The sequence below is a fragment of the Meles meles genome, chromosome 18, assembly GCF_922984935.1.
Source record: "Meles meles chromosome 18, mMelMel3.1 paternal haplotype, whole genome shotgun sequence".
Taxonomy (NCBI): domain Eukaryota; kingdom Metazoa; phylum Chordata; class Mammalia; order Carnivora; family Mustelidae; genus Meles; species Meles meles.
The window spans coordinates 38,957,928-38,976,565 of record NC_060083.1 but is presented as its reverse complement, the minus strand read 5'-3'; the positions used below and the strand labels follow the sequence as shown (position 1 = coordinate 38,976,565).

The following is an 18,638-nucleotide window of genomic DNA, read 5'->3' as shown; positions in this document are numbered from 1 at the left end:
TTCAGCTGTTGTAGAAGTCTGCCTTGAGATAAAATGTCTATCAGTCTGAGTCCCCGAGAATCTCCCTCCCACCACCAACCTGCCTTGTACATGTAATAGGAAATTTGGGCATGGTGGGATGGGGAAGAGCTTAACCTCAGCATCATCTAACTTAGCTTGACCAAGCCATGCCACTCCCATTATCACCCTGAGACAATCTCTGCGGAAGGAATTTTGCTCCAAGCACGGAGGCCACAATATAGAAGTCCAGCGGAGAGGATCGCGGGCAATATCCTCTCCTACACCTAGTGTCAGAGTTCACAGCCATTTCCTCATTACTTACATTTTTAAAAAGACTTATTTATTTATTTACTTATTTGAGAGAGAGCAGGGAGAGGGGCAGAGGGATAAGGAGAGACTCCTCAAGCAGATTCCCTACTAAGCCCGGCACGGGGTTCAGTCTCATGATCTTGAGATCATGACCCGAGTCCAAAACCAAGAGTCTGATACTTAACTGACTGAGCCACCCAGGCTCCCCTCCTTACTTAAATTTTGACAATAGTAATAGCTATTAATGATTAATTATTTATTACATTTATGTGCGAGGCACAGGGCTGGGTTTTTTTGTGTGTGTGTGTTTTTTTTTTTTAATCTAAGTACCTATATGCAACCTGAACACGGCACCCTGCAACATCATGAGTGATTTAATTGCTAGATGGAAGGATATTTGGTGGTCCTCCCTGATGACTCTGTGGCATGTCTGCCTGGTGGTGCCCACTCATTTTTCCTTTTTTTATGTGCCTTGTGCTGTGCCTGGTGCTGGTGATAGAGCAGTGAATTATACAGACACAGCCCTGCCCTCCTGGAACTCAAAGTCTAGTGGAGGAAATGGATGAGTCAGCAGATGATTTCCACTCAGTCTGATAGGAGCCAAATGGTGATAAGGTTGGGCAGGTCTAAAGAGCCCTTAGAGGGGTGCCTGGGTGGCTCAGTGGGTTAAAGCCTCTGCCTTCAGCTCAGGTCATGATCCCAGGGTCCTGGGATCGAGCCCCGCATCGGGCTCTCTGCTTGGCAGGAAGCCTGCTTCCTCCTCTCTCTCTCTCTGCCTGCCTCTCTGCCTACTTGTGATCTCTGTCTGTCAAATAAATAAATAAATAAAATCTTTTAAATAAATAAATAAATAAATAAAGAGCCCTTAGAGGTAGCCCAGAACCCAGCCTGGTAGGGTCGGAGACTTGAAGAATGCATAGGTGGCAAGAAGAATGAATGATCCCAATAGAAGAGACAACATTTGAAAGGGCTTGGAGACTGGAGGCTGGTTCAAGGCAGTAGATAAGTAAGTATGACTGGGAGTTGAGCAGGGTAATATGGAGGGAGGAAGCTGGAGAGTTAAGCCAAAGCAGATCGTGCAAGAGCTGGAAAGGCACCAGTAAGAAGCAAAGAGCCACTGAAAGTCTGTGAGCAAGGGAAGTAACAAGTTCAGATTTGCTTTTGAGAATGATCCCTGAGCCTGTTTCCTCGTCTATATGATGGGGATAATAATAGCACCGGAGAGCCGTCGGGAGAATTAAAGGGGATAACCATGCAGACAGTATCTGGCACATAGGTTATTATTCATTCAGGCTTCCCAGTGGAAGGGAAGCCTCGCGCATAGCTCCGTGTTGACTGTAATCACATTGTTACACAGTAACTACTTATTTACTTATGCAGCTACCTCCCAAACTAAGGAAGGAAATGATCCAGGGAGAAGACTACCTCCTTGTCCTTTCTGTGTTTCCTGTCCCCAAGACAACGCCCAGCACATATTGAGCAGTAGGTCAGTGGTGCCCAGGACTGAACAGTGAACGAGCGAAAACATCAAAGGGACAAGACGGGAGGGGGCCGGAAGGGGTTTGGAAGGGGTGTCAGGGCGTACCGCGTTTCACCACAAGAGCGCGCGCTCTGTTCCGCGGAGAGCTGAGGGCTGCTGGGGAAGGGCGGGCATCCAGGCGCCCAGATCACCTGCCAGGACCTTTCTCTAAGGCAGCCCAATGCGAAGATCGTCGCTTTCTCAGGTCAAATGAGTAACGAATAATCGAAGTGTTTTGAAAACTGCACTCGCAGCGCCGATGTTAAGGGCTGCCTCCATCACCGTCAGTCCTTAGGGTTTTGACTCCGGCCGTCTTTTCCCCGGCCGCTTGGATCTTTATGGAAGGCGGGGGGCGGCCACGTCAGTATGAGAGATTAGCATGGGCTTGCATCCTGATCCCGAAGTTTGCAAACTTTCCCAGTCCGAGTCACTGTCATCCGGACTGGGAACCCACCAGATCGCCCCCCTCCAGGAGCGCAAGTGGGGTCAGGACAAGTGAAACAGGTCCCTTTGAGAGGGAAGCTATTCGGACAATTTCAGGGGAGGCGAGTGAAGGAGATGTGGGAGGGCGCGGGGGAGGAAAAAGTAAAAGGGAGGAGGAATGACGAAACTCTGGGGAGGTAGGGGTTAAGCCGGACTTGGCCCAGAGGAGGAAAGGGCGGAGCCAATGCTCGGGAGGCGGGCTCTCGCCGCGGCCTTGCGAAAACAACAGGCCGCCCGGGGCAAGGACTGGGTTAAGGGGGGCGGGTCCAGGGGGAAGCCACGTGCCGAGGCGAGAGGCGATTGGCTCTGCCGGCGTTGTTTGTGAGCGGCCATTGGCGACGTCAGAGCGCCGCGACGAGCCGATTGGCCGGGGCTTGGAGGACTGCCCGCCCAGGGGCGGGGAGGAGGCTGCAGGTCCCAGTTGCTGGGCCGGGCTGGGCCGGGCTGGGCCGAGCTGGGCCGAGCTGAGCGGCCGCGCTGCCCGCGGGGGGACCCGAGGCCGAGCCCAAGCTGCGGCCGCCGCTGCCGCCGCCGCCGCCACCATGCGCTGGATCCGCGCTCTGCTGAAGAATGCGTCGCTGGCAGGGGCTCCCAAGTACATCGAACACTTCAGCAAGTTCTCCCCGTCCCCGCTGTCCATAAAGCAGTTTCTGGACTTTGGTACGGAGTGGGTGGGGTGGGGGCGGCTGGCCGTGGGGGCTCGCGGAGCTCGGGGAGCGGTGAGGGAGGGGGCCCTGGCCTTGAAAGATTAACGCGGAGGAGAAGAGAGGCCCTACGTGACAGGGAAGGGTTGCTGGGGTACAGGCAGGAAAGAGTTAAGGCGGTGGGGGAGGAGGGGCAGAGACTGGCCCTGAAAGGGTTAAGGTATCCTGGGGAAAAGCTCCGTACTGGGCTGTCAGTGGGAAGTGGGGGCACTGAGAAGGAGGGGTCTAAGTGTCTCTCTGGGCTTTGTGAAAGGTCTTGCCCAGTAAGGCACAGCAAGGAGGTGATGTTAGGGCAGAAAGGGAGTGGGGTATATCCAGACAGAAAGGGTTAATGGTGGTTGTCCTAGTGACTCAGAGTGTTGGAGATGGAGAAGAAACGGGGCAGGGAGTAACAAACAAGGCGGGATTAGGAGGTGCAGACAGCTGGAAGGAGACCTGGGCTGGGGTGGGCACTCTGGGGTCAGGTGGGGACCCAGCTCTTTAAGAAAAATGTCAACAGGAGGGAGGTGGCTGATGAGCACACCCCGACCCACTGAAGAAACCCCAGCTGGCCCAGTAGGCAAGGACACTTGAAGAGCAAATCTGCCTGGGCCTGGCTTCCTGTCCCCAACCCAGTGGAGGCCTGGAGCACCATGAAGTGGAGTCAGAAGGCTTGCAGCCTTGGCAGCCCCTAGGTTCCTGGGCCAGCTCACCCATCAGCAACCCGAGGGTTGCCTCTGGAGCAGAAGCAAGGCTGTGCCACTGTGGCCACTGAAACAGGCATTGTGTGGGCCCTGTCCCCTGTCTGTCTACACGGCATTTCCCTGGTGCCAGCTGGGGATTAGGACGGGGTGCCCAGGTCTCTCCAGAGCTGAAGAGACAGTGCCTGGCTCAAGTTACAGCTGCGTCACTGAGGGGAGAGGGTGGGGAGGAGGCAACCAGGACACAGGGCCCCTGTTCTCCAGGACTTGTCTGCCTGTCCCCCTGCCCTGTTTGAGCTCCCCCCATGTAGAAAAGCCCCCTGGACCCATTGTCAGCCACCAGTAGCTGTCCAGTCCAAACTGGACCCCAATTATAGAAATGGGCTGGGTGGGGCTCACAGAGAGTTTGGTCCACTTGCAGTGCAATTGGGGAAACAGATCTTCAGAAGGGTAGTCACATGCCCTAGGTGGCAGGCTTGGAAGCAGAACTTAGACTAGCATCTCCCTCTTCTGACTCTAGGCCATGGCCTTGGTCTACCACTCCCATCTTCATCTTGAAGCCAGACCAAGGACCAAGACATTTGGGCTCCCATCCTCGGGCCCTTTGTGCCTCCCACGTGGGCATTAATGCAGGGACAACTCTACAGTAGTCATCGAGACCAGCCTGGGTGAAGACAGACTGGGCCAGAAAGAATGCTGGGGCCCCGCAGATGCCATGGGCCAGGTACAGTGCCCCTCAGCCAGGCCCAGACCTGGGAAGGCGTGGTTTTCCCAGGTTCCTCTGCCCACTGGATCCACCCCACTCTACCCCTTCCACCTCCCAAAGCGAGTGTCTGCTAGGAGAGGCAGAAAGGGAAGAAGCGAGGTAACTGAGGCCAGAGCTGGCTCCAGATGGGCCTGGGAGTGGCACTGTCCCCTGTGGTTGAAGGCATGCAGGCTTGGGGGAGGTGGGGACACAAGCTTGGAGAGGGTTGGGCAGGGTGGCGTGGTTGTGGGCGCGCTGCAGGAGATCAAGAGAGCTACTCTGCTCTGTGCCGTTGGTGACTTCTCTGAACCCTCAGGAAATGAAGGATTTAATCGACCTGACCCCTGAGATCACCTGTGGCTCCAGTGGTTTGCAGCTCTGTGGGCTCACCTCTCTCTCTCTATCTCCCTCAGGGTCCAGCAATGCCTGTGAGAAAACCTCATTCACCTTCCTCAGGCAGGAGCTGCCTGTGCGCCTGGCCAACATCATGAAAGAGATCAACCTGCTTCCTGACCGAGTGCTGAGCACACCTTCAGTGCAGCTGGTCCAGAGCTGGTGAGACCCCCGGCCAGGTCCCTATACCTCCCACTCTGCTGCCAGGGCTCCCAGAGTCTCTGTGCTCTCAGCAGCCTTGAGTGGGGTAGGGACAGAGGGGAAGCACAGGGGCTCCAAGAGGCTGGAGAGTTGCCCCAAGGTCAAGTGGAATACTAGGCCAGAGCAGGGAGTGAGATAAAGCTCCTAGCCTCCATGTTTACCAGCCCTATGCTTACCACTCTTCCTTTCTCCAGAAACCCAGGGCCCACCCGGGGAATTGTTTTCACAGCCAAAACCCAAACCATGCCAGTATCGGCGTTCACCACCAGCTCTGGTTCTGAACACCCAGCACCTACTGGGTCTTATTTACCTGGGGACAGGCCACATTATAGGGAAACAGAAACAGGAAGAAACGAATTTTCAAATGATATAATCCAAGCTACAAGTCAGACTGTTTTGGATGTTGAGAAACACTCAAGACACAGGGATGACATCCAGCCCCGAGAACTTTGGAGGGGCAAAGACCAAAAGTTGCTCCGGTAGCAGAAGGAAATCCTCAGTAAAGTTTCCTCTAGAAGTCTGTCCCAGGTTAAGTAATTGGATGACAGACTCCTAGCCTCCATGTGACCAACGGCTGGTCACATGAGGAACAAACAAGAGTTTGTTGTGTGACTGGCACGCCAATGGCGAATCCTGATTGGTCTTTGGTGGCATCTGTGCCAAAACGCTTTGCCAGTTCTCCTGGCTGTGGTGCAGCGTGGCTGGGGTCGCCTGTTGGATTTGGGAGCAGGGATCCGCACCTGCTGCGAGCGCAGCGCGGTGTCGGAGGCAGGAAAGCAGCAGCAGGTGCCCTCCGGGAGCTACGGAGATCGTAGATGGTGGTGGGAGCAGGGAGCTGGCAAAAAGTTACTTTTACTGAAGAAAGAAAATGTTATTTAAAAAGTCACATGGGTTGGGGCTTTTTTCCTCCTCATGGTGGAAGTACAACATGTCCACGTGGACATTTGGAAGACACGGGAAAATAGAAGAGAGTGCCAGCCACTACCCTCCACGCCATAACCAAACACTGGTCGGGTTTCAGAAGGTCCTAGTGGTGTGCTTCTAGCATCGTTTCTATGCATGGATGGACGCAGAGGCAGGACTTACTCTGGTTTAAGGAGATTCGGGAAGGACAGTGGCGGTGCACAAGGCCAGGCTCCTAGCAGGCGCACACAGGGTGTCAGGTGAAGCAGAGAGTTGTGGGGAAGTTGAAGTGGACACATAGAGGAGGTGACATGTCACCAGGCCTTCCAGGGGCCCGGAGTGAGCCTAGACCTAGAAAGACGGGAGGGGCATTCCAGGCCTCGGAGCTGCCTGTGCCCGGGCATGGAGGCAGGCAGGGGCCCAGCGAGGGCCTCTGGGACCTGACTCTGTGCCAGCAGCACTGTTTGGTGCAAGCTGTGAAGGGGAACAGGGACAGAGGGCAGGGGCTGGCACTCCTATAGCCCAACCAGGTCACCCCTCGCTGGGCCCTGGCCCTCGGAGGTGTGGGACATCTGAGCCAAGCAGCATTTCCCAGTGCGGGGTGGTGGGGAAGTCATGGGGTGGAGACAGAAGGTGCCATCTGTTTGCCTGCTCATCCTCCAGCTCTGCCCGGTTGACTGGCCTGGCTGCCTCTCCGGCGAGCCCCTGACGCCAGGACAGGCCCTTTTAGGCCCCTCCCTGGACACTGTGTTCCTAGGAGAGCTGGGGGATGTGTGTCGGGATGTGGGGGAGCAGGGAGCCACTGAACTGCCCGTGACTCCCCCAGGAGAGGCCATTTCTGAAAACCAGTTACGCAGTGTGGGCTGGGCCTGGCCTTTCTTCCCTTGAAGCTTCTAAGTCATGCCCAGCAACAGCAGGACAGAGCGAAGTTAGACAAGAGAGAGCTCTTCCCGGTGGTTGATTCAGCTGAGAACAGGCCACGGGATTGCTAGAATGTCCTGACGCACCGACCAGAGCCTGCTGAGGTTGTTTCCGGGGAATGAGCATCATTGGCTGCAGCGAGAAAGCCTGAGGTCCAAGAGGAGGAGGGACTTTCTGCTGGAGAGAGGTGGACGAGGTGGCCGCCTGTGAGAGAGGGCAGACCCCCTCTAGGAGAACCCGCTGCCGGCTCGAATGCAGAAGTGGTGGCGGTGGGCAGGGTCGCACTAGAGGAGGGGGACAGCGCACCAAGGAGCCTGGCAAGAGAGCCTCTACCCTCAGAGGCTGACGGGTAAGGAGCGAACGCTCCTTTTGGAAAATAGAAAAGTCCGGTATAAATGCTGTTCGTAGTGGTGGTGATATGAAGTGGGGAGGCTGATGGAGTTGTTGCTCAGCTGCAGAGAGGTTCTAGGCAAGAGTCACTGAGAATGAGTTGAGCATTCCTGGTTTTAAATAAATCTGGCGAATTGTTTCAACCAGACAGACTTGGTGCGGAGGGAGCCCGTTTTGGAGGTGCCTGGAAGGCAGTAGGAAGCCGTGGCCATTGGCCTCGTGGTCAGCATGCTCGCCTCAGAGGTGTGGCTTCGCTGCTTGCTGGACCCTTAATCCTTGACAGACCTCCCCCCACCCCTCCTCCCTGAGCCTTGGCTTCCTCACCTGTAAAATGGGGATCTGCTCTGTTTCTAAGGGCAGATGCCACGGTTCGATGCAAAAGTGTGCGGAACTCTGTCAACACAGGCCATGTCCCCGAGCTTCGCCACAGATGTGTGTGGCCAAGATTCTCTGAGACAGTTTGGGCCTCACAGCGATGGTGGTGACGAAAGCAAACAGAACTGGAGGGCCTGCCATGTGTCAGGAACTGTTCTAGGCATGTCCACACGTTCCCTCAATTAGCCTTCCCGACAGCCTTCTGTGGGAGGCCTTGTCGTTTCTCCCATTTCATAGCTGAGCATACTGAGGTTCAGAGAGGTTAGGACATGTGTGGGAGATCACTCAGGCAGCCGGGGGGAGAGCTGAGACTCCCGCCTAAGGCTGTGTGACCTGGCGGCTGCGCTTGTGAGCAGAGAGGTCGAGTGCTGGGTTCTGGGGCGGTGACCTGGATCAGAGATCGCCAAGCTCCCCGAGCGAGGCCTCGGGAGGGTAGGGTTCACTGGAATGTGCTTGCTGGCTTGGGATGTGAGAGCACGGAGAGGGCGAGAAGGCCGTCTCAGGAGGGCAGTAGGAGCATGCTTCTAGAAAGTGGGGGGTTAAGTGAGAGTCGCAGGGTAGAATCAGATGACAGGGAGTTCCCTGTCACAGAGGTCTTGCCGGGGCTGTAGAGAGGAAAGGGGCTGGAGGTAGTGCGGCCAGCAGCCTCTCGTGATCTCCCCCGCCCATGGGCAAACCCAGCCTGCGGGAGACCCGCACCCCCACCCTGTGGGAACCACAGCCCTTGAGAAGAACCAGTGCCATGGCGGTGGCCCCAGGGGCCGCCACCGCGCCAGGCATGGAGTCGGGGCTGGAGTCCCACTCTCACTGAACCCCTTGGCCTCTCCTTCCATAACCGGAGTCGAGACTGAGGATTTCAGAGTGGTACTGCCGTGAACCCCATTTTTGAGCCAGGGACCGGAGCAGCTCAGTAGCCTCTGTGGGGCACAGCCGGCCAGGGGACCCAAGTGTGCCTGGCTCAGGGCCTGCACTCAGCTCCCCCGCAGAAAGCAGCTTCCAGACGCAGGACAGGTCTGCCACCGCCCCCTCCTCACATGGCCACTGCCTTGTTCACACTCCTTATCTGCCGCGGCTGTGGGCGCTAGTGCATGGTGTGCACACACAAACGCACACACACTTACACATGCTACCGGTCACACGCCCCCTCCACCTCCCCACACAGTCTACCCCCTGCCTCCCAAATCCAGGGCTCTGGGCAGGCTAGAAAGCCCTAGGAGCAGGAGGCCTGGGCGGCCTGATTTGGGGCTGAGGTGGGCAGGCCCAGGCCTTTCCTGGGGCAGCTACATTGGGTCCCCACTGCCTGCTGGGCCTGCGCTGTCCAGCCGAGGGGGCAGGTCAGCACCACATCTGTCATTACACCAGGCTTCAGGCCTCCTAGGCCCAAGCCCAGTTCTTTCCCTTCAGGTCGGCGCGGTGGGCAGCCCAGCAGCCCGTGTTCCTCCTCAGTGTCTCCCCCTTTAGGACCAGATCTTGCCTGAGAGTGACATCTGGGGTGCCAGGCCTCAGCGGGCTCCAGGCCAGGGCCAGCGTCCTCTGGGAAGATCCTTCCCATCTTGTCGTCTTCCGGCCGAGAGCCCATGTGGAACTACTCCCCGGAAGGAACGGCGCTGAGAGGGAGGCAGACAGGGGTCCTCACTCTGCGTCATAGCCCAGGAGACAGAGGCCCGAGGCTGGCAGCCCTCCCCCCGCCTGCCGGCGGGCACTGCCCATTGTCCATCCACCCTGCTGCCCTTTGCTCTACTTCCTGGCCGTGTGACCAGGCCCCGCTTCTGTTCTCTAGGGCGCGTTAAGCAGCCTCAGAGGGGTAGTGCCAGCAGCTAGCCCGCTGTCCCCACCCCTGCAACTCCTGGCCCAGCGGGCAGGGCCTCCTAGCTCCCACCCCTCTGTCCCTGCCTGCCCCCGCAGCCCTTCCCCACCCCCCCTCTTAGGAAGGGGTTCTGAGCCCCACTCTCCAGCTGGTTTTCTCCCCTCCCTCTCTCTACCTACCCCAGCCTTACATACTTGCAGGTTTTCTCCCCAGATCCCCTCACCATCCCAGACTCAGGAGCCTGAAGCTTGATCCTGGGCTTGGGGGCAGGGGCAGGGCAGGGATTTGGAGGCACATTGCCTGGGAGAGAGAAGTCCGGCTCTGCACGGAGACCACCTCCTCTAGAATGGGAGCAGCAGGAGCACCCACTGCACAGGGCATCATGGAGGCCAGACTAGGGCAGCTGGCAGGCACGGAGCTGAGCGCTGTCCGAGGCCGATGGCAACCGTCACATCGGCAGCCGCGCTGTTGGGACCCGTGTGGATGGTGAACGGTTGACCATGACTGTGGGCCGGGAGTCAGACAGACGTGGGTTTGAATCCTAGCACCGCCCCTCACTGTGGGCCGTATCACCTGCTTTCTCTGAGCCAGTTTCCAGCTACAAAAAGGGGAATACCCCACGCTCCGTAAGGCTGCTGGGGGAGGGGAGACCCTGGGTAGACTCTGGGCACAGGCGGGCACTAGCAGGCACCTACCCTCCAGGAAGCTTGAGGCCCTGCCTTTGGAGCGCCTCTCTGATTGTCTGCTGTGGCTGCAGGGATGGGGGGAGGCTGGTCTCTCCTGCTGAGTGGGGAGGGCAGGCAGGGAGCACTGAGGCTGGGATGGCCCCGTTCCTGCCATCCACAGTATGAAGGCTGTCCAGAGCAGGACTTGGAGCCTACAGCCAGTATGACCAGGAGGAGGGTCTTGGATTCCCTGTGGGGGCTCAAAGGACATGCTCAGCAGTGGCCGGTGTGTAAACCACCATTCATAATGGGCGCACACATCCAGAGAGTGCTCACTGCGTGGCAGGCATGGGGCTGAATATCACCTTTGGCCCTCACTGCATGGCAGTGATGGAAGGAGCTACAAAACCTTCCACTTTCTTGAGGTGGAAACTCAGGCCCAGAGAGGCTTCATGACTTACTCAGGCCACACAGCCCCGAAGGACAAGCCAGGACTGGGACTCAGCAGAGGCAGCACCCCAGCCAGAGCCCCCCACCTTCTCCTCTAGTGTCCAAAGTGAGAGCAGCGGGGGAGAAGTGAAGGGGGACAGGTACTCTGGGCAGAGGGGCCCTCAGGGATGCCGAGGTGAGCATTCTGAGCAGCAGCGCGGGGCAGTGACAAGAGTGTGGGGGACTGAGTCTTCACCACACTGTCTCCCAGCCTGATGATTACTTCGGGACTCAGTTGAGGAGCCTGTGAAATGGGGCTAATTCCTACCTTTCTGACCTGCCAAGGTCAAAGCACTGTGTATACAGGAAGGCATGTACCATCGAAGGCCCTTTTCTAGAGAGACCCTTAGGCCACAGAGCCCTCTGTCCCAGGGCTCTTGGCAGCCCCTGTCTCCTGCTGGCTGCAAATGTTTCTGCCAGAGTGTGGCCATCCCCAGAACAACCTGTGGGCTGGGCATGGTAGCAGGGGAACAGTGGGGGTCCTGGCTTACAGGGGCAGGGGGACAGTAGCTCTAGGTTGGCACTGTCTGCTGCCACAGGCGAGCCTTACACAGGCCAGTCCCCTGCTTCCCAGCACTCCCCTGGTTCCCCAGCTCTTCTAGGTCCTGGGGAAATCGGCCTCCCAACCAGGCCTGCAGATGGGGGGTTGGGGGGGTGGCGTGCACTCCTGCTGGGCCTTTGGAGTGGAGTGAACTGTCTTGGCTCTCCGTGGGCTCTGCACCACCACCCCCGCCACAGTCAGAGCTGGGCATGCCTTTCCCCACTTCTGTGTCCTTCCCACCCACCGTTTGAAATCCACTTCCCTAGGCAGACTGCACGGCCCCTGAGTAGGGGCCCAGAACGGTAGGCGCTAATCTTCACTGAGCCCCCGCTTTGTGAAGTGCCCTGGGCCAGCCACTCTGCCAGGCGTGCCCCAAGGATGCAGCGGGAACCCTGGGGGACAAATGCGAGGATCAGTTTCCGTGAAGGGGCTCCAGGAGGTTTAGCGACTTGCCCCAGCCTTCTCTCTTGGCCAATAATCCGTGAGACCCCGGGGACGGGATGATCCCTGGTGCTCTCCGAAGACTGCTATTCTTAGATTGCACAGCAAAGGTGCTAGGAGGGGGACCGGCAAATGAGAGATGTTCTTGCATAACTTACTGTGTTGTCAGGGAGACGCACATGCAGATGAAATGAACTGAGAAAAAGTGTGGTGTAGCCTATCGGGCAGGGCGGCTCTGTGTGGGTAGGGGTGAGGCAGGTGCGGGGGCAGCTCTGTGTGCCACTGCCCATGGTGGGGGGTGGGATAGGCACGGGGGCAGCTGAGTCTGTTGGGAAGGGAGCCGGGCTTGGCCTGGAGCTGAATGGTGCCCCCTCCAATGCACACAGGTATGTCCAAAGCCTCCTGGACATCATGGTGTTCCTAGATAAGGACCCGGAGGACCATCGTACGCTGAGCCAGTGAGTGAAGGCCCCAGTGGGGGGTCAGGAGGGCAGGGGCAGGCGAGGGGCCCTGGGTCACAGCCCCGAGGCACAAATGGGATGGGAGAAATGGGCAGGATGGGAGAAATGATCCCTGTCCTCCAGGATATCTAGTCTGAGGGTGAATTAGCCCCTGGCCTCCATGGCCCTGGGTCTGATTAGGGAGATCCAACCTCCTGCCCCTGAGGGGCTCCCCTGGCCGTCGGGCAGGTGGTGGGACACTCAGGGCAGGCTCGGGAAGCAGCGGGGAGGACACTGTGTCTGTCAGGTTGGGAGGGGTCCTATGAACGAAGACCCATGGAGAGGAGGTCAGAAGTGGGGGAGAGTCTGGGGCCACCCCCAGGTTGGGACTAAGCCGCCATGCCCTGCAGGTTCACGGATGCCCTGGTCACCATCCGGAACCGCCACAATGACGTGGTGCCCACCATGGCACAGGGCGTGCTGGAGTACAAGGACACGTACGGCGATGACCCGGTCTCCAACCAGAATATCCAGTACTTTCTGGACCGCTTCTACCTCAGCCGCATCTCCATCCGCATGCTCATCAACCAGCACAGTGAGCGGGGCCAGGGTGCTCGGGACCGAGCGTGCCTCCCTGGCTTCATGGTGGCTGGAGTGGGGGTGGTGGGTAGGAGGGGAGCCCCACCAACAGCTCCCTGCCTTCTCGCCCGCAGCCCTGATTTTTGACGGCAGCACCAACCCAGCCCACCCCAAACACATTGGCAGCATCGACCCAAACTGCAATGTCTCCGAGGTGGTCAAGGGTAAGATGTCTCCACCATGCTGGCCCACAGAGGAGCCCCAGAGACCCCCTCTGGCTGCCTCGCCAGAGGATGTGCCATTCCCCCGTGGGTGGGGGCCTCGTCTGCTTGGGTTTAATGTTGGGGATGCCTCGTGCCAGGGCAAGGTAGGAGGACTGCCTGCTGGGTGGACCATCCCATTCCCTGAACGGCCACTGCCTTCTCTCAGATGCCTACGATATGGCCAAGCTCCTGTGTGACAAGTATTACATGGCCTCGCCTGACTTGGAGATCCAGGAGATCAACAGTGAGTGAGGGAGGCTCTGTGTGTGTGTGTGTCTGTCTGTCTGTCTGTCTAAGGACTCTGGAGAGAAAGATGAGATGGGGAGTCAGGCATAGAATGGGGGGAGGGGAAAAAAGGAAGAGAACTGGTTGGGACAGAAGCAGAGCTATTATTGACTTATTATTAGCAGTATTATTACTAATATATTTGCTAAGTAAACATTATTATTATTATTATTATTTTATTTATTTGACAGACAGAGATCACAAGCAGGCAGAGAGGCAGGCAGAGAGAGAGGAGGAAGCAGGCTCCCTGCTGAGCAGAGAGCCCTATGCGGGGCTCCATCCCAGGACTGTGGGATCATGACCCAAGCTGAAGGCAGTGGCTCTAACCCACTGAGCCACCCAGGCGCCCCCAAGTAAACATTATTAAGCAGTAAACATGCCGCAGAAGGTCGCGCTTCTCACGGAGGTCATGTTCTTGATGCTGGGGAGGCTGGGGAAGGGGGCCATTAGCCAGGGAGCAGATAAGCCACAAGCTAATTTCAGATGATGACAAGTGACAGGGAGGAGAAAAGATGAGGTCACGTGACAGCAATGGGGAGGAGCAGTGTATTTACTAAGGTGTCGGTTTGGGTGCCTTTTCAGAATCCAGGTGACAGTGGCGTAATTAAGAGTTTTCCCTCTTTGCAGCCCCTGGGGTGGGACAGTGAAAGCCGGCTCCCCGCCGTTATGTCTCGGTTCCAGCTGGAGAAGGGGAAGAGGATGGAGAAGGCAGGACCCAGGGGCTGGACAGTCACTCCCCTAGGTCTCCTGGCCAGGCCTAGCTGCCAGGGAGGCCGGGAATTCAGTCTCTAGCTGGGCAGCCAGGAGCCCATTAGAACTTTGTGGGAGGGAATATCTGTGGCAAGAGGAGGGGAAGAAGGGATACAAGAGGATGGCTATGGGGGTCTTAACTTTGGGTGGGGTGGATGGTCAGGGACCAGCAGGACTGGGAGTGGGACTGGGAGATGGGCAGGGAGGGGTTGGAGACAGAGGCCAAGGCATGCAGGGCCCGTGAACCACAGACGGAGCTGGGATGTGTGCAGCAGGGAAGCCTATTGAAGGGTTCGAAGCATGGTGATGCCAGGGTCTGATGTTTGTTCTAAAGATATTTAGAGGTTGGAGGGGCTGGGCAAGACCTCAGGAAGACCAGTTAGGAGGTCACTGCAGGAATCCAGGGGACGGAAAGGCAGCAGAGATGGAAAGAAGGGGGTAGATTTGATAAATATTTTGGAGGTAGAGAGGTTAGGACTTGCTGAGGAACCAGGTTCATAGGGGAAAGGAGGGTCAGGGATCTAGAAGTTTCTCTACCCTTCCCCTCCCCAACCTGTTCCTCAGCCACGCCTTGGTCTGTGTGCCACAAACCTGAGGGCTTTGGTCCCTGGAAGTCACACTGCCCACATCTTTAAGGCCCAGTTCAAATCCAGGTCCTCTGAAAAGCCTTCCTGGACTTTCCAGAAAACATGATAAGACACCCAGCCCCCTGGGGTATACCTCTGTCACGCACTGTCACTGTCTGAATGACTTGGAGGCATGGGGCACCCACGTGGCTCAGTTGGTTGGGCATCTGCCTTTGGCTTGAGTCATGATCCTGGAGTCCTGGGATGGAGCTCCGCATTGGGCTCCCTGTTCAGTTTGGGCAGTGGTGGGGGGTGGGTGGTCTGCTACTCCCTTTCCCCCTGCTTTTGCTGTCTCTCTTTCTCTCTGTTAAATAAATAAAATCTCTTCAAATAAATGAATAAATAACTTGGGGGCAGAGATAGAAGGACAGAGACAGGCCACATTCCTTCAGTATCCCTAGGGTCAAGCGCAGGGCCCGGCACGTAGCTCTGGGTACAACACCCAAGGTTAAAGTCACTCATGCCTTTGTCTAGACTTGAATTTCCAAGAGCATAGGGCTGAATTTTATTCATCTTTATGCCCCGCTGCCCAGCATGGGGCCCGAGACCCCTTCATTCGCTAATTCTTGCCCAGTCATTGAGCTCCTGCCGCCGACAGAGCTCTGTGCCAGGCACCAGGAGAAGACCCTCAGCCCCTCACACCAAGAAGCTCTCGAGGCTAGAGCGATTCTCGAGAGGCAGAGTGCTGGAGTCAGAACTGTGTGCGGCAGCCCTCCCCTCTCCCCACTGATTTAAAAAGCTCTTCAGGGCCTCTGGGGTCCAGGTGAATGCTAGTAGACTGGATGTAGGCTGGATAGATACTTTTTGAATGGATGAAGGGGCTAGATGAACAGTGGATGAGTGGAAGGCTGAATCTGGACTCTGAATTCACGGGTAGATGGGATGGATGGATGTTGGGACAGATGCGTAGTTGAGGGATAGTCGGATGGTTGAATGGACGCTGGAAGGGTAGCTAGAGGAATTAGTGGATGTTGCACGGATACAGTGGTTGGATGGATGGATGAACGGGTGGATGGACAGACGCCGTGTGATGGATGGATACCGTATGGATAGACAGGTGAGTGAACAAATGCTAGATGAATGGCCCGGCAGGTGGTTAGAGGATAAATGGGTGATTGGTTGAGTGCTGGGTGCTAGGTGCTGCGTCAATGAATGCTGAATGGTGACCTCTTGACAATTTCCTGATCCTTGGTCTTGACTTTCCCCAGCAGCGTTCAACTCTGAACAGCCAATTCACATGGTCTATGTCCCCTCTCACCTCTACCACATGCTTTTTGAACTCTTCAAGGTAAGGGGGCGGGGATGGTCCTCTGCAGCCTTGGGGGATGGTTAGGGCTAGGCCACTCTCACTCATCTCTTCTGCCTCTCCCTCCACAGAATGCCATGCGTGCCACTGTGGAAAGCCACGAGTCCAGCCTTGTCCTCCCACCTATCAAGGTCATGGTGGCCTTGGGTGAGGAAGATCTGTCCATCAAAGTATGTGGCCCTTGATTTGGGGGCCGGAGAGCAGTGGGATGGGGACTTCCGCCCCTGCCAGGAGATGGGCTCAGAGGAGACCTTGTGAATGGGGACGACCAAGAGGTCAGGGGTGTCAGGGCAGGGGCGTGAGCACTGAAGCCATGTCCGTCTCCCCCAGATGAGTGACCGAGGTGGGGGAGTCCCCCTGCGGAAGATCGAGCGACTCTTTAGCTACATGTATTCCACGGCGCCCACCCCCCAGCCCGGCACCGGAGGGACCCCACTGGTGAGATGGTTTCCCTCCAGTGCCCCCTGCCTCCGAAGACCTCCTGTCTTTTCTCCTCTTCTCATCAACTGTCACTCTCCCCATCTCTCACCTTCTCACCTCCCACGGTCTTTGTTCTTGCGTCGCTGTATGAGCTTCGGTCACCTCTCCCAGTCTGGGCCCCCCTGCTCCTCCCACTGCCCCCAGACTGCAGCCACCACCTCCCCCCTCCCCGAGCTGCGGGTGTGTCTCTCTCTCTCCTCAGTTCTCCCGCTGGCACCCCACAGAGTTCACTCATCAGCAGCTCTGTCATTCCCAGTAGAGCGGTGGGGCTGGGTTTGGGAACTTGAGACCCAGGAGCCCCGAGACCTGTCCACACCCGCTGGCTCCCAGGGCTGAGCTCCTCTGCCACCCCTGCTGACTACCACCCGTGGCTGGGACTGCTCAGCCTTTCTGGCTCCATCAGACTGACTGCCCCCAGCTCTGAGGGATTCTGGGAATCCCCTGGCCCGACCTCAACTCAACACATTGGTCCCTTTGCTCCGGGAGGCCCAGACCCGCCTCCTGGTCACTCTCCCTTCCCGCCCCCTTGTAGGCTGGCTTCGGGTACGGGCTCCCCATCTCCCGCCTCTATGCCAAGTACTTCCAGGGAGACCTGCAGCTCTTCTCCATGGAGGGCTTTGGGACCGACGCGGTCATCTATCTCAAGGTGAGGTTCCTAGTGCGGGGACCAGCTTGCGAGCTGTGCTGGCAGGTCAGCCTGCTGCTAGGTTACTTCTCCACCCCTCCACTCCTTCCAGACTGAGAATCAGAGCAAAGCTACAGTTCCCAGCCTGCAGACATCCCCACCTTGGCAGGCAGTTTAAGGAAGTCCTTGGTCCATGACTAGGACCCCTGTTTTGGGGACCTTTGACTTCTTATATGCAGAAGGAAGGGGGGCTGCCATAGAGAACTTGTCATTCAGCTCAGGACCAGACTGAGACCCAGAGTTGGTGACCTTGTTCAAGGTCACAGTCTACCTTACCTCTGCCTCCCTGACCCTTTGAGTGAGTAGTCTTCTGGAACGGGCAGGAGCAAGGCACAGAAGGGACAGGTCCTTTCCTGGGTCTTTCTGGGCCAGGGTTCGTTGTCTCAGCCAGTGTCTGGCACCTCGCTGGGCTGACTCAGACACGGGGCAGGTCATGGTCCGACACCCCCCACAACCCACCCCAGGAAAAGGGTGATTGACTGAGACATGGGTGAGGTACTGGGAAGAGGGATGGGCTGACCCCGGTGCACTCCAGGCCCTGTCCACGGACTCAGTGGAACGCCTGCCCGTCTACAACAAGTCAGCCTGGCGCCACTACCAGACCATCCAGGAGGCCGGCGACTGGTGTGTGCCCAGCACAGAGCCGAAGAACACGTCCACATACCGGGTCAGCTAAGGGCTGCCCTGCTCCCCTGCACCTGAGAGGACAGACTGTTGTCTCTGGGATTGGCCACCACGGTGACCCTCCCCCTCCCCCCCCAGGTGGGGGGAGGGCTCTCCCTAATGACCAGCTTCTGTCTCTGTAGAAGTCACCGCGGTGACCAGTCTGTGGTCTAAGTGCCAATCTCCATCTCCGCGGAGACCCCTCGGTGGTCTCCCTGGTGTTTGGTCTCTGTGGGCGGTGCCTAAGGATGGGGGGATGTCTCCATCATGATGTGGGGGGGGGGTGTCCCAGAGTCATGTTTCCCTGGCAGTCCTCCTCCTGAGACGAGAGCTGCCACTTTTCTCCCAGGGGTCTTGGGTCCCCCTCACTGCCGTCCACAGCCCTGGCCTTCCAAGTGGACACCCTGCTTGCCTTATCCCCCGCCCCAGCCCATGCAGGGACTCCAGCCCTGGCCCAGGATCAGCGCTAGCCAGGGGCCAGTGTCCCTGGGTAGAGAAAGGGGTTGCCCCCTCGGGCTCCTGTTTGGGGACGTGGTCCTGCAGCCTCTCCCTCCACCCTAGGCTTGAAGGTGAAAGTTAGGAGGGGACAGTTCTCACCCAGAGCACACACTCAAGGTGGAGGACCTGGGGAGGACCCAGAGATCAGCTGTTTAGCCAAGATGCTCAGAGCCCCTCAGGCGCCTCATGAGCCCTTCCCCGGCATGTCCTCACATGTACATGGCCCCTTGCCCACCCCACACCCACACGGTCCCGCCTGAGCTCCAGACCCCCGCTCCCAGCGTGCCTGGACATGCACGTGCTTGGGGTGGCTTTCTCCCTAGAATGCTCTATGTACATAGTTTTGTAGCCCCGAAAAGCCCCCACCCTTCCCCTTAGCACACGGGGGTTAAAGTGGTGTGCTCCTCCCAGTGGCTGTGATGATGACCATGACATCCGCAGTAAAGAGGAGATTGAATGAGACCGTGGCCCGGCTGCTTTCCTGGGGCTGGAGGGGG

General features: G+C 57.7%; 1 protein-coding gene across 3 annotated transcripts; it reads left to right on the top strand.

Moving 5' to 3' along the window:
- Positions 1 to 2,700: 2,700 nt before the first annotated feature.
- Positions 2,701 to 18,603, top strand: PDK2 (pyruvate dehydrogenase kinase 2). Of its 3 annotated transcripts, XM_045984189.1 has the most exons (12): positions 2,840 to 2,971; positions 4,216 to 4,419; positions 4,854 to 4,995; positions 11,953 to 12,024; positions 12,417 to 12,601; positions 12,720 to 12,809; positions 13,015 to 13,092; positions 15,718 to 15,797; positions 15,887 to 15,985; positions 16,146 to 16,253; positions 16,828 to 16,941; positions 17,516 to 18,603. In XM_045984189.1, exons 2-12 carry the CDS (start codon positions 4,389 to 4,391, stop codon positions 17,654 to 17,656), a joined length of 1,140 nt encoding a protein of 379 aa, XP_045840145.1. In that variant the 5' UTR covers positions 2,840 to 2,971; positions 4,216 to 4,388; the 3' UTR covers positions 17,657 to 18,603. The 3 variants fall into 3 exon arrangements, with proteins under 3 accessions (XP_045840143.1, XP_045840144.1, XP_045840145.1); XM_045984187.1 differs by lacking the exon at positions 4,216 to 4,419 and having other exon boundaries at positions 2,701 to 2,971; XM_045984188.1 differs by lacking the exon at positions 4,216 to 4,419 and having other exon boundaries at positions 2,713 to 2,971; positions 15,721 to 15,797.
- Positions 18,604 to 18,638: the final 35 nt, after the last annotated feature.